The sequence below is a fragment of the Myripristis murdjan genome, chromosome 8 (genome assembly GCF_902150065.1).
Source record: "Myripristis murdjan chromosome 8, fMyrMur1.1, whole genome shotgun sequence".
Taxonomy (NCBI): Eukaryota; Metazoa; Chordata; class Actinopteri; order Holocentriformes; family Holocentridae; genus Myripristis; species Myripristis murdjan.
This window is the reverse complement of record NC_043987.1, coordinates 20,829,413-20,844,526: the sequence shown is the minus strand read 5'-3', so window position 1 is coordinate 20,844,526 and position 15,114 is coordinate 20,829,413. Positions and strand designations below refer to the sequence as shown.

The 15,114-nt window shown below is 43.3% G+C and overlaps 3 protein-coding genes across 4 annotated transcripts; 1 reads left to right on the top strand and 2 right to left on the bottom strand.

The window, feature by feature from the left end:
• Positions 1–2,991: 2,991 nt before the first annotated feature.
• trim35-13 (tripartite motif containing 35-13) lies at positions 2,992–6,123 on the top strand. Its single transcript, XM_030057441.1, has 6 exons — positions 2,992–3,393; positions 4,531–4,626; positions 4,712–4,942; positions 5,038–5,060; positions 5,186–5,304; positions 5,395–6,123. Exons 1-6 carry the CDS (start codon positions 2,992–2,994, stop codon positions 5,931–5,933), a joined length of 1,410 nt encoding a protein of 469 aa, XP_029913301.1. The 3' UTR covers positions 5,934–6,123.
• A 34-nt stretch (positions 6,124–6,157) lies between these two features.
• On the bottom strand, positions 6,158–13,403 carry slc27a1a (solute carrier family 27 member 1a). Of its 2 annotated transcripts, none has more exons than XM_030057434.1 (14): positions 13,242–13,403; positions 12,966–13,112; positions 12,466–12,633; positions 11,974–12,368; positions 10,822–10,989; positions 9,988–10,057; positions 9,771–9,862; positions 9,569–9,678; positions 8,848–9,057; positions 8,630–8,756; positions 8,388–8,525; positions 7,907–8,071; positions 7,399–7,545; positions 6,158–7,291 (listed from the first exon to the last, which is right to left on the bottom strand). In XM_030057434.1, exons 3-14 carry the CDS (start codon positions 12,630–12,632, stop codon positions 7,134–7,136), a joined length of 1,947 nt encoding a protein of 648 aa, XP_029913294.1. In that variant the 5' UTR covers position 12,633; positions 12,966–13,112; positions 13,242–13,403; the 3' UTR covers positions 6,158–7,133. The 2 variants fall into 2 exon arrangements, with proteins under 2 accessions (XP_029913294.1, XP_029913295.1); XM_030057435.1 differs by having other exon boundaries at positions 12,966–13,018.
• A 399-nt stretch (positions 13,404–13,802) lies between these two features.
• Positions 13,803–15,114, bottom strand: ptger1c (prostaglandin E receptor 1c (subtype EP1)). The gene is made up of 2 exons (XM_030057257.1): positions 14,209–15,114; positions 13,803–14,051 (listed from the first exon to the last, which is right to left on the bottom strand). The coding sequence occupies exons 1-2, from the start codon at positions 15,112–15,114 to the stop codon at positions 13,803–13,805; spliced, it is 1,155 nt and encodes a 384-aa protein (XP_029913117.1).

The following is a 15,114-nucleotide window of genomic DNA, read 5'->3' as shown; positions in this document are numbered from 1 at the left end:
TCAGTCTCGCTTTAGCTTTCACAGATGGAGGACAATTTGGAAGATAACAATTGTAAGCGTCTGGTGGAGTCCCCCTGCGCTCTGTGTGGGGAAATCTTCCCGGCTGCAGTGGTGCTCGGCTGCATCTCTTGTGGTTGTAGCTTCTGCGGCGCTTGCTTAGAGCAGTTCTGGGTACAACATGGTACCAAAGAGTGTCCCCTCTGCTGGGAGGAAAGCCACAGACTTCAACAGGAAGCCTGTGAAGAACATGGAGAGAAACTTTCTCTGTTTTGTGTCAGTGATTTGGAGCCAATCTGCTCTGTGTGCCGTCGGTCCGGCCTGCATATGACTCACACAGTGTATCCCATCAAAGAGGCGTTCAGGGATTGTAAAGTAAGCTCAATAATAATCTGCTTGTATTGTGCTGCTTGCTTGACTTGATGGTTTAATCATCTGATTTTCATCTGCAAGTTTTTGTTTGTGCAGAGCAGTGTTCCTATGCAGGTTTATGTCTCTCTCTCTCTCTCTCTCTCCCTCCCTCCCTCCCTCTCTCTCTGTCTCTCTCTCTCTTGTGTGACAACACTTTCACAGAGACTCCTTGCGGCTACATAGCACTGTGTCTGTCACCATCTCCTCATTGTCTCAGTGTTTGCCTCTGTATTTGTGAGCGAGATGAATGGGTGCACTCACATACACAGATGTGTACACAAAAACACAGAGCAAAGAAACCTGCTTGTCTGGGCCTATTCTTTTTCACTGAATCATTTCGATACTATTTTCAGTTAAAAAAAAAAAAAAACTTTGGTTCATCAGATTTCTAACTACTAACAGTAACAGAAATCATTTTAAAATTAAATACTGTTACAACATTTTATAAATTGAAAACTATTATTAAATCGGCTTAAACCAAAGAGTTCAATCAGAACTAAGTAAACAACTTTAATTAAGTTCAAGCTGCATTATTAAAACATGATTAGATGGAGTGTGGAATATCATATGAGACTGATGTCAGATATTTCCATGTGTACAAAGTGCAAAAACCAAGATATGTTTAATCAGTTGGAGAGTGTTATATCTGTCCAGTGACTTCATGCGCAGCAACTGTGAAACTGACACAGCATAAAGTGTGTGTATGTGTGGACGGGTTAGTGTCCATGAGTGCCGAGCTGACTCTTTTCAGCTGGCTGCAACCACCGGTAGCTGTGGAGTCGTGCCAGCAACTCCGTGGATACAAATCAAATCTCTGCTTGGGCATGTCAACGAGACTATCACTTATTTGGAAAGGGAGCGTGTAAGGAGAGCAGAGGAGCAGATGCAGTAGAAAATACAGCAAACAGAGATGTGATGCAAAAGCATAATTTTAACCCACTAAACTGCACAGATTGTAGTCATAGCCAAATGTTTATTATTGGTCTCCTCACTTGTTTCTGAGCCAGGAAAACAGACAGGACCAACTGGGTGCCCCTGTTGGCAGTTTAAAGCTATTACTTGATTTATATTTTTTTTTATATTGACATTTATCTGTCTTTCACAATATTTAAAGAGGCATGGGGAATGCAGAGATGCAAATACAATGAAACCTGAAGTTATCACTTGAAAACTTCATATTGCACTACTCTTGGATTAAATATCTTTAAGTTCTTTAATGACTAGAGAATCTTCCACATTATTATCTATAGAGCAAGACCTATCATCAGATCACTCAGTGAGTAATGCTTGTAATCATTGCCTAGTCTGCTGTAGACAGATGCATTAGTCGATCTCCGGTTCTCACAGATGATGAGGAATTATTGCATATTTAATTGCATTGTGGACGAGTCCCTGGGAGCTCTTGTTGAATATAGCCGTGGCTGCAGGCCCTAAAGATCCTTACTATCCTACCAGATTGGAAACAAACTGTGAACATTAACATAGGGCATGTGAGAAGCAAGGTCAGAAAAACATTCCTTCCTTTACTCAGGACTTATGACCATAGCATTTGCAGCCTATAGTAGAAACAGTACTGGCCTTGACAGTAAGCTCTTATGGTTTTATCTCTATCTCTCGACCCCCCCACCCCCCCACCCCCGTCTTGACCTATTTTTGGTGCAGTGTTAATCTTTGCACTTACTCCCACAACAAAATATTGGATTACAGCACAAAGTTCACCTAACTGTTAATTCACTTTTAAAGTTTACAAATTAAGTTTCTTTCAGTATGCCCAGACTACTGATCACACATCTTGCTATGAGGTGGCTATTAATAGCTCTGAAAAAATCTACAGAGTGCAGATTGACTGCCTTTGGATGAAAAAGGTTCCTATAGTGAAAAAAGAAATCTCAGAAATCTCAGTGGAAGTCCGGTGTTAGTCAGGAACCACTGGTAAATTTTTTGTCCTTTAGTTCTCTCACAATAATGTGAGAGTTGTGCAGTTTGAATACTAGTTTTTGTCCGTATATTTAAAATGGCAGGACAGAGTTCTCAGCCAAAGCCAAACTGAACTGTGGAAAAAAAATATACCTGTGGTCAGCACCGGAGTGTTTCCATATCAAACCAACCTCAACACAAATCATTATATCTATTTATATCCTTTCATTAAGTATTATTTTGTTTCTTCTGAAAATCTTTAACTAATCCTTTAGTTCCACTGTGATATGCTGCTTCAACACACTTCTCATATATCCATATCATAAATACTAACAAAAGGTCATCCTGAGTGCAAATATTTCACCCTCACCCACCTCTCTGCTCTCGTCCGTGTGATATTCAAGCCGCTGTCGGCTCCGGTCTGCTCAGATACAATCTCTTGAGCAGGGACTCATGTTTTATTCTGAGGGCAGTGTTTATTTGAAAAGTGCAATGTGCGTGCTCAACATAACACAGCGCAACATGGGATATTCCTGTGGGAGCTGAGCAATTGACACTTATTTCCAAGCATTACTCATGTTTAGATGAGGTAGCCCTCCACACACATGGGAGGGGCATTGTGACTATATCTGATCCCGCCTCGCCATCAAAGACCTCTGATGAAGAATGGCCAGCAGGCGCGCTCATCTTGAAGACGACCTCTCTTGTCCAATTTGTGGAAATATTCTCAGTCAGCCAGTGGTGCTTACTTGCAGGCACCGGTTTTGTAAAGCCTGTCTTCAGGACAGCTGGGAGACACAGGGCAGTGGGGATTCACATTGCTGTCCTCTCTGCTGGCGTCGTTCCTCCATGGAGCAAACAGTAGTGAACACTGCAGTGGAGAAGGCCTGTGAATCCTTCAAGGCCGACAGAAGCAAGAATGACCCAGAGGCTTGTAAGGAGCACGGAGAGAAACTCAAACTGTTCTGCTTGACAGACCTGGAGCCTATCTGTGCTGCATGTGAGAAAGGAGCCTCACACAAAGGACACAAGCTCTACCCCATTGGGGAAGGGGCTCATGACTGTAAGGTAGGCATGGTTGAAGTCTCCTCACAGTGATTATTCACTTTGGCAGAACATTTTCATTTTTATGGATGCATCCGATGATATGATTCATCAAGAGTCAACCTCTTACGTCAGCTGCTCTGGAAAGTTTTGGTTTCCACTGGGATTCAAGCTTCTTCCTCTTTCCCTTATTACTAGCAGCTGGAGAAATATTTATTGAAAACTTAAGAGAATTGTCTGTCTTGTTGTAGTTTGCATTTTATGTCTGCTGTTGTGACTTTAGGCCTAGGTTTTCCAAATCATAAAGGGAGTTACCTTACTATGGATACTTGCGGTCTATGGTGGAGCTACAAAATTAAACTTAAACTGAAGTTGACAATCATCATTCATTAGGTTGTTTTCTTGTTTGTTAATTTATTATGCAAACCATCATATTTCCTTAACGTGGTTGTGGCATTTAATGCCCATAGGAAATAGCACTGCATATGGCTAGTTCCCATCAACCAGTACAACTTAGTACAACTTTATACACTATAGGAGCATTTACAAGATCAAAATACATGCTTATATATTCACCATACCTAATCACTGTACCTGGACAGGACGTTGTTTAATTTACGACTTATTTATGAGTTTTTATTAAACAACTTTGTGGTTCTCTAAGCCCCGTATATTTTAAAACACGCCCATGTGTGAAGGTGATGGTCACAGTTCATTAACATCCTAATAATAGATTTATATTTTTGGCCACTACTTGGGTCCCTTAGACGGTTGAAACTAGACTCCCATGGGGTTTCTCCAGTGCACTACACCGTATTCATTCCACAAGTTCAATGCGCTCTGCTTGACTTCCTCCTAAGAAATGAGAAACGCTTTAGTACATCAAGGCAAATGTGAAATTAATCTAGTAATGCAAATCTTGCAGCCCCCTGTAGACTCTTAATTGCATGGACTCAACCTTGCTAATGGTGCCAGGTCATTAGTCCAGTTCTATAGATTTGTCCCTTTAATTCAATACTGTATTGTGCAGCTTTGCATTTGCAGGGGATGGCTGCCATGGAAGTGTGTGGCAGCTGAAAAGCCCACACTGTGCTGGCAGGTTGGCTGCCTGCCAGGTTGACCCTGTGTTTAAATGTTGATGCCTTGTCACTGACCTTCTAGGAGGAACTGAAGAGTGCATTGCTGCCTTTGAAGGAGAAGTTGCAGCTGTACAAGAAGGTGAAAATGGTGTGTGAGGAATCAGCAGCACATGTCAAGGTACTGTCAGATACATCAGCGCCAAATGTCACTTGTAACACTCTAGGGACAGAGGGGAGTGATCACCCTTCAATCCTCTTTTCAGAACCAAGTTGAACATACTGAGAGGCAGATCAAAGAGGAATTTGACGTCCTTCGCCACTTCTTGGAAGAAGAAGAGGCTGCCAGACTTAAAGCTTTAAAGGCTGAAGAGGAACAGAAGAATCAGATGATTAAAGAGAAGATTGAGGAGATGGACAATGAGATGACATCTCTCACCAACACAATTAGATTAGTGGAGCAGGAGATGAGATCTCAAGACATCCCTTTCCTAAAGGTAATAGACTAATGCTTCATACGGATTGAAATAGGCCTTCAAACATTTACACATCATGTTAACCATGTAAACCTTTTCTATTCAATGTTTTTCAGAACTACAAAGACACAATCAAGAGGTATGTGCCCTATAGTAAAGGTTAATGCCCAAGTGGCCTATATTCAGGATAACAGCATAGCTTCAGTGAAATTTAATGAAATTAATATAATCCAGAGAATTAATTCCATTCCACTATCATTTCAGAACCTGGCGATGTCCCTGGGACCCACAAATGATTTCGGGTGCTCTGATTGATGTGGCCAAGCACTTCGGCTCGCTTAGATATAAAGTGTGGGAGAAGATGAAGAGTATAATTAAATACAGTGAGTTCTTCTAGCAGCAATCTTGATCATGCCATATTAGTCAGCTCTACTCATCCACCTCATTAACTAGTGCCTCTTTTGCTTCCCAAGCTCCCGTGACTCTGGATCCCAACACAGCAGCTAGCTGCTTCTTCCTGTCAGAGGACCTGACTGTTGTACAGAGCTGCACCCAAATCTTCAAGGTGCCAGACAATCCAGAACGCTTTGATATCAGTGCTGAGATGCTAGGATCTGAGGGCTACAGCTCTGGGCGCCACAGTTGGGATGTGGAGGTGAAGGATAACACCTACTGGGTGGTGGGAGTGGCCAGTGAGTCCATCAATAGGAAGGGCAAGCATATTCTGACACCAGCAGAGGGGTTCTGGACTATAAGGTTTCGCAACGGAGAGCATAAGGCCTGCACCGCACCATGGGCACCACTGAACATGACCAAGGAACCACAAGTGATCCGAGTGGTCTTAGACATGGACAGAGGCAAGGTGACCTTCTTCGAACCTGGGGAGAGAACACCCCTCTACACCTTCACTGATGTCATCACACCCAGAGCCTTTCCGTACTTCTGCACTGCCTGTAAAGAGCATCCACTCAAAATCCTACCCACAAGGATATCCTTATCAGTGGAGCGCTAATTCTCTCTGGAAACATGCTGGCAAGCAGTGTTTACAAAACTACAATATAGATGGACACTAATATCTATGCAGCTATTTAATTATGTTTGTGAAGAGGTACTTTCTGTCTTTGTGAGAGATGAAGAAATCAGTGAAGGCAAGCTACAGTACTAGGTAGCCAAGAAAAAAAAAGAACGCACAAAACTCTACAGTTGTATTACAAATTGCATTAATGAAACACAAACTTGTTTTAAAATATTTAATGAGTTACAACCAAGCATGTGTGCCAGAAGATGTGAAATGCCTAGGTACACTATGATTTATACCTATAATACTGAAATGATGAGACATTTGTTACACAGAATAACAATCACCGTGTATGACTGAGCTTTATGTGACATGAATCTGATTTACTTCTGTGATATTCACATTGTTCTGAGGTTTTTTTCAGGGTCAGTGTCAAACAAATGTTATGGAACAGAGTTGTTAAAATTCTTATAAGGCACATATCGCAACAACGTGTGCTTGCAAACCCATGCCATTGCATAATATTCATTACTTCAAACATGGTAAGTAAAAGGGCTTCATCTTTCCTTCAGTATGTAACAGTGTATTAAAAAACTCTGGTTAGTGTTGAATCTAGTGGCCACATGTATTGCAGGTTGCATTCAGCTCTTTACAACCTCATGCTAACATAGTAGTAAGTCCATGACTTCACACGCATTGCTTAAACCTACAGACATGATTATTGTTGCAGCATATTTCAGAAAGGGTGCATACCCTCTGACTCAAAGTTTTTCTTGATACGTCTTCATGCTGGTGTAATCAGCAGAGTAAAGTTCTTATTGTAACATTTTTCCTATTTCAAGCAGGATCTTCAGGATGCTCACTTTATACATGTTGAAGCCCAAAGGCTTTTGAGGTGTTCGTTTGTCTAAACTACAAGAGGGAAATATTTAGAGAATGAGGGAACAAATTCCAACGCCTTATGTCCTGGTGTGTTATTCATACAGTGTTAAAATGTTACCTGCCACAATGCTATGGCTGCCTACATAAGTAGCCCTTCCATCTAGTATCCCTGAAGGGTTAAAATCCAGGGAGGGGATGCAGAGAGAACTAAGACTGATGTTCACACCAGCAGAAAAATGTGTCCTCTTTCTGCAGCATCTGTATCAGCATCTTATCTGAGGTACCCTGACTGCCCCGCCAGCACCCTTCATCTCATAGAGACATTCTTCCTTCCACTATAGCGTTGTATAGCTCTTCATCCACAGCCTCATAACGCCCAGCTCTAGCATTTAAAAAGTAGATCTGATCAGTTGTGAGACGTGGGTCATATCCTTCCCTCTGCAGCCTGATCTTCTGTATTTTAAATGTACCTAAAAGAAAATTCAGAGAGAGAGAGAGAGAGAATAGGATAAATTGTTTTCTTGACATGAAATCACTGATGATGGTTTATGTTTTTTATAGGACTATGCCAGTTTACCTGTGGTGTCTACATGTGGGGAGATTCGTAAAAACACAGGTCGTGCATAAGGAGGCAGGACACGTTGAACCTCACGAAAGAAAGCAGTGCAGTCAAAACTTCCCATAGTGTCTGCTATGGCAGCCATGCCTGCCTTTCCTTCCACACCTATGAGATATGAGACAGAGATTTAGGCTTACATGCTTTGTATTTATACAATATTTAGCACATTTGGACTTACAGCTACACCATTTGGTTTCACAACACTTGGATTATGCTGCAGGAGATGTTTGAAGTAGTTTTGTGTTCATTTATTTTTTCCTTTTTGGAACTACGTGTTCAGACCAATGGCAGCCACTACAGTTGTTTTTCAGAGGGCTGAAATGTACCTAAAGTAGCTAACGTGCTGCATGTTATGTGGATATTCAAACGCTACTTGTGATTCAAATGTTATGAGGGCAACTACCTAATACCAACATTTTCACTGTTTGGAAAAATATTTCTTTAAGTATACAAACTAATTGGTCACCTGGAACTGCCACCCCATAAACAGCCACATCTGTTTGACCTAGAAGACCACTGAGTGTGCCCTCCACCTCAGTGGTGGAAACGTTTTCCCCTCGCCAGCGGAATGTGTCACCACCACGGTCCCGAAAGTACATGTAGCCCAGCTCATCCATCACCAGCACATCACCTGAGGAGGCAACAGAAACAGACAGATTTTCAGCCTTGGGTCCCAGGCTGTAGGCTGAGAGTTAAAACACTGACAGAGTTAAATGCCTCTTCATGCTTCATTACCCTTAATGAATGCTGAAAAATGTAGCTTGACTCCAACAGTAAGTCACAGGAAAAGTATATGAAAGATACATTGATGTATTAAAAGACTAGCTTTAGATATATTTCAAATACCGACAGAAAATGTGTTTATATTTGAATGGTTCTGATAAGGAGTACAACTTGTGTTGAGAGATATTATGGGATGCAATATTTATTTTGACAAAACATTTTACCTGATAGGTATGCAGAGTCATTTTTCTTGAAGACATTGTGGGCTATCTTCTTCCTTGTGGCATCCTGACTTGCATAGCCGTCAAAGCGCCGCAGTGGATCCTGCTGGTTGATCCGACCCACCAGAAGCCCTGGCTCCCCTGCAGCAAACAGACATAGTTTCAGGAGACCACAAGAATGACATAGACAAGGCGAGTGGTTGGAGACTATGTCAAGCACAGTGACTAATCTGCCTAATAATTACCTGGGCGGCAAGGCACACAAAGACCCTGGCTGTTGCGAACCAGCTCCATGGTCTCCTCGTCAACCTTCACCAGGCGGATAGGGTACACATTGGGGAGAATGCGACTGTTGAAGCCACAGGCTCCCACCTGTCAGGACAGAAATAGCTACACTCTTATCCAATTAATTTTGTATTATTGCAGACACATGCAACACTGGCCACTGTGCCACACTGCTGACCTTGCCGTCCATGTTGGCAATACTACAGTTACACTCAGTGGCTCCATAGAACTCGCCGATCTGTGCCACCCCAAAACGCTCTGTGAAGGCCTCCCACACGCTAGGGCGCAACCCGTTCCCGAGTGCCAGACGAACCCGGTGGCCCTTTTCGGATGGGCGCACTGGCTGGGAGAGTAAGTAGCGGCAGATTTCCCCAATGTACTGCACCACCTATAGGGAAAAACAGTGCTGCTATTATGCCTGCTGCTAATTCACAATGTATAGACAGGTGACAAAGTAAAGGAAAAAACAGAACAAATGAGTGGAGAAACCTAGGGGAGCGGTCTCTTCCAAGATGACAATAATGTCCCCATCCACAGAGCATGAGGGCTCACTGAATGGTTTGATGGGTTTGTAAATGATGTAAATCATACATTAGGAGGCAGTCACCAGATCTCAACCCAGTTGAACTCCTATGGAGATTTTGGACCTACTTGTTAGACAGCGCTCTCCACCACCATCATCAAAACAGCCCAAATGAGGAAATATCTTTTATAAGAATGACGCAGAGACTTGCAGAATCAATGTCAAAGTGCCCTGAAGCTCTTCTGGCAGCAAGTGGTGGCTCATTACCTACTATGTGTTGTTTTTTTCCCTTTCATTTGTCACCCGTCTATGTTTCATAATAATTAATCTGACAACTGAAATCAACTAAATATTTTACTGATTTTGGAGCCCTTACAGTGCAGTTGTACTTGATGCAGTCTTCCCAGAAACGGCTAGCTGAAAATTTCTTCTTCACTACCACGGTGAGGCCATTGATCAGACACTGACCAACTCCCATGATGTTACCTGACAAGGAGGACAGAGCTCATACTTAAGACTAAAACGACTCAGCAGGAAAGATGAAGAGTTATCAAGAAGCAAAAGCTAGTTCAACATACCAGCTGAGTGATACAGGGGCAGGCAGTCGTAGATGATGTCATCATGCCGCATGCGGAAGGCGTAATACCCAAAAGCAGCAATTCTGTAGTAACTGTTTGGGAGACACAAGGGGCTTAAAAAATTTCTCACTTTCCTGAAACTAAATGCACAGCAACTGTGACAACTCCAGCTCTCAGAGTGAGCCTTTTTAAAAAGCGACAGCTCAAGAAAACGTACCGACTGTGTACCACAATGGCAGCTTTGGGCAGTCCTGTGGTGCCAGAAGTGTAAATATAAAACAAGCGGTCTGTGGAAGAGAACACAGTAGAGCATAAAAAACACAATCTGGAAATTTAAGATTTTAGGACTGATGTCTTCACAGTGTTTTGCTACCCTAATAAGGCCTGTGCTACCTAAATTAGATTTTCCTACATGTTCATCAACAGATTTTGAAGACATCTTTATTGCTGGAGTCATGCATACCCATCTATTGTGTCCATCAAATGATGTGTCAAAGAAAAAAAACAATTTTGCTCTCTTGGCCAAGGCAATTCTCTAATTTTGCAATTTTAAATGTGAGGTTTGTGCTTTTGTGGTGTAGCAAGCTATGTCTTCATTTGCTTAAGGCAGACTGGCCACCGGTCAAGAAGAACCTAACAATAACTGGACATTGGTGAGTCAGGCAGCATACACCTCAATCACTCCGCCATATCTATCATCATTTTTTTGAGCGGTGAAAAATAGTTGTCTTGAATACAAAATGACTCATACATCTTATCAGTTCCGCATAGCCAAGTAATCAATTTGTGACTTACAAAAATGGCAAGTGGATTTCAGTTCAGAAACTGGACTACTGAATGACAGATATTAGTTTATCTGTGAGGCATGCTCATTCCTTTTCCACACATTGGGAATACAAAAAGTGTCAGCTCAATAAGGAAAAGCAAAAATAGTTATCAGCCAAACACAGAACAAAGGAATAATTGTGAACGTGTTAAGGGCATATTTCCCTTTAGCATCTTGAAGAGAATAACTGTTCAGTGCCGTGTTCAGTTCAAATGGGACACTCACCACTGAAGCCTTTGGGAAGAAGGCAAGGAGGAGGAGGGAGTTTAGAGGCAGAGGCTAAAATGGGATCCAGTGGTTGGGCACCCAGACGGGCCAGCTGTTCTGCACTGAGCTCCCCTGTGCAAAACCGTACCATGGATTCAGCCAGGCTGGAACTCACCTCCAACATGGCTGATATTCAGTGAACAAAAGGGACAAAAGAGAGAGAGAGACAAGAAGGGACATATCAGTCAATCTAGTTCCAGTGCTGCAGTTTGAATAATATTTAATACAAACATGTGATTGAATGTGTGTGAAATAAATCTAAAAAACATAAATAATTCAGACTTCAATAAAATTATCCTTATTGTAAAAGGCAAGACTGATTATTTTGTCATTGTCTTTGTGAAGCAATATTGCCTGCTGAAGACATTCCATAGGTATACAGTAATAAGGGTCAATGTGAAGCGTGTGACCTCAGACACCACGGAGACAATGCACTGGAATGAGTGAAGTCACAGAAGAGCTAGAGTGTCACTTAATGTCACCAGCAGGAAAATAGTAATTAACTACAGACAGCAACAGCATGATGCCACAGAGCAACTTAACATATCACAGTGCAATGTTACACACAGACAGAACGGTTAACTGTGACATCATAGAACCCCAGGGATGGCCAGAGTGTGTGATGCGGCACACAGAATGTTAATGAAATATTAAGAATAATGGCGTTAATCAACCAAATGCAAGAGCGAGGGCAGAATAAGCTTAATTAGTCATTTTGACTGCTAGATAAATGAGAACTAGTGGTGCAATAGATATCACATTATAAAAGCACTACGGAAAAAAAGCTGTGTTTGTTTGTGTTTTCTGTTTGTTATTTTGCAACACCTGAATAGTGAATGCTGCTGTTGATCAGAACAAAATCTCCTTTTATTTCTTGTTTCAAAATGAAATCCATCCTCCATCAAGAAATGTGACTGCTGGTATAAGCAAAACTTAATAAAGTTACTAATTTTCTTGTTTTGCTTGCAATGATAATTCAATCAAGTATAATATTACAGGTGTAATATTATCAGGTATCACAGCATTGGAATGAAAGCCTCCAGAAACATAGAATAACCTAAACATCAACTCCCCAATCAGCCTTGCCCAACTTGATTATCACAGTCTTACCATCGGCCAGCTCAGCTCCGAACACAATGCCCCGTGATCCTGATACTCCAATACAGTGGAGGAGGGAATCACGACGAAGGTTGAAGTTAATCAGTGCAGATTCCACCCCCACCTTGGCCAGGCCCAGCCACAGGGCCACCTGTAGTGGCCTGCTCTCCATGAAGATAGCCACCACATCGCCGGAGACCCATCCCTGGCCTCTCGCCCACTGGGCCACCGAGTTACACAGCTGGTCTAGCTGGGTGAAGGTCCACGTTTCCCCTGTTGCCTCATAGATCAGAGCTGGTTTGTTTGGGTGTAGTTTTACTGTCTGGGCAAAGATGGAAGGAATGGTGCTTCCACATCGCATGTGACGCCACAAGGCCAGCTTCACTCTCAGCAGCACATAAAGGCCACTAGGGCAGAAGGAAAGAAGGGGGGGAGATGGAGAGAGTTGGTAAGTGGTACAACCACAAGCCTCATCAGAGCTTTATTTGGACACATTAACCTTACTTGAGGTCTCTCTTGGCAGTGCGTGCAGCAATGTAGAAGTATTTCCAACTGCTTGTGCCCAGATAGACCCCGAGGCCTGCTGCCAGACTCCAGGACCAGGACACCCCGAAGAGACGCAGCAGACCCAGGGAACCCAGAGAGACTGAGGCACTCGCCACATTGCGCATTCTGGTCATGGAGGAAGTGGTGAGAGATGAGTTTTGGGACAGCCATGAACAGAGACAAACGTGGGTTTAAGTCACTCATTAGTTTGTCTAGTATACTGCACATATACTACACAGCCAAATTCGCGTATTTAACAGCTTAAATAATGATATGAGCCCCCTTAACTTGGATAAAGTTGTCATTAACAACATAAACATGCAGTCAAAGTGGAGCAGAGTCCACCAGCTCACATTTGAGCAGTGTGTATAGATAGATGTCACAGCAGGTCTTATTATGTGTCAGCAGCATCGCTACTGCGCATAATCTAAATGCATGCATTGTAGACAACAACTTACCTATGAATCAACAGCAAACTGGAGCGGCGTCACCTTTCACCTACTAACGCCGTCTGCAAAAGTTGTGGTTAATTTCACAGGAGAGTGTGGTCAGTAGTATTCAAATCCCCTTCCGGATACCGAGAGCGTTTGGTGGCCACAATGTAGCTTGTGTTACACCAGTGGGGGAAACAGTTTCCAAGTGTTACAATAGTTTTACAGTTCGCTTGTCAACGCGGTTGATGTAGTAGAAAGCATTTTACACGCAAACGACGTTTGAGAAAATGTCAGTCTTACATGAGCGAGTCCTGTCGCCGTGTTTTCAAAGGAGAGCGCGGATAATTTCTCAACGACCAGCGGAATTGTCGGAAAACTGAATGAGAGCTGGAAAATGCAGAGTGAATCAAGCTATTTTCTGTACTCCATATTGAATGGTGTCATAGCAGCCGGAGCACCGCCCACACTGGGTTGGTGCCTTTTTCCGAGCTCAGCCATTGGATAAACTGGACGCTCGTTACTATTTCCTCAAATGTGATTGGACGACGTTCATCCCGTTCAATTGCTGCACAGCTTATCTCAACCATTAGAATATTCAGGTGCCGGTGGCGATAGTAGCCTACCGTTACATGGGCCACTACAAAACAAATATTTTGAAATTAGGTAAACGTGAGCTCCATTCATCCTTTAGTCTCGCCAGCTTTTGGACTGCACTGCACGGCTGAATTATAGACTTCGGTTTTATTCACAACACACTAGCAAAAGGGATTTCTTTTTCTTTCTTTCTTTCTTTCTTTCTTTCTTTCTTTCTTTCTTTCTTTCTTTCTTTCTTTCTTTTTTTTACACAAATACTAAAAATCATTAGTGCAGACTGAGGGGATGCCTGCGTAAGTCTGTGTAGGAGCTGTTTCCTGTGGTAATGGATCTCTCAGCGTGGAGGGCACAACAAACTCTGTACAGCACTGCCCTCCTTAGTAAGATGTAAACCCAGGGATCCAGGATCTGATTCCAGGAGGCCATTCGCAGACCCAGTAGAATTAACCTCTCTGGCTGATGTTCTGATGCACCGGAGCTCTGGTGGATCTGCATCACTGACACCAGGATGTGGATCTGGGTACATAAGAGAGACACAGGGTTACTTAAGAGTGTAGTCCTTCACCATCTACACCACTGACAAACTATTAGAGACTACAAATTTTTTTTTAAAAGGCTACAACAGTGAGTGTGCGTGAGGCATAGGACAGTTTTTAAATGGAGCAGTACTCACAAGAAAGGGACTCCAGCACACACAGGACACCACAGTAATCACTGCCAGCTGTGCCATCATCTCCACCTCCAGTGAGCAAAAAGAGGAGGACGAGGATGAAGAGGATGCATGAGTTTTGCAACGAGCTGCAGACTTTTGTTTAACGCTCTTGGAGCTCACCCTGGCCTGCAGCAATACCAGGCCACTAAGGATGTTACACAGCAGGGAGAGTGTGAGTGCTGTGAGGCCCAGGCATGAAAAGGCCAAAGCCAGGTTGGTGTCAGCAGCAGACCGTGGGCCATGGATGGGCAAGAAACACCAGGTGCCAGGAAACTGGAGGGTGTAAGAACCAATGGTGAACAAAGGCAACATTGCTAGAACAAGTGCGAGAGAGGACAGAAGCAGCACAACTCGCCGGACATGAGTCACTGTGATTATGGCAGCGTGGAGCAGAGGCTGGGTGATGCCCATACAGCGCTCCACTGCCATGGCACAGCCGAGCAACAGAGGGCACAAGCCAAAGAACACCATGCTTGCCCCAAAGATCTGGCAGAATTGTTTGGCAGGCTGTATGGCCTGCATTGTTTTCTTGTGCCTCTGACTATGATCCATGTGCATATACATGGCAAAGGCACCTGGGATCACGTGACCTCCAAGGTCAGCCAGTAGCAATGTGCCTGCCAAAAGCAGAAATGGCGCTTTGGCTTGGCGGCGAAATCTAACACGGGATTTGGCCAGGATGCCCAGACCAGTGAGGTTGGAGATGGCGCCAAAGGTCATGGTGAAACAGGACATTCCCAAGCCTGAAGGTTTGTCAGGTAGCAATGTGCTACTATTTAGCAACAGCTGATTTGGGTATTCGGAGGAGTTGATCTCTGGGTTGTGGTGGAGGGTTGAAGGTGCAGAGGAGGTACAAAATGAGGCCAT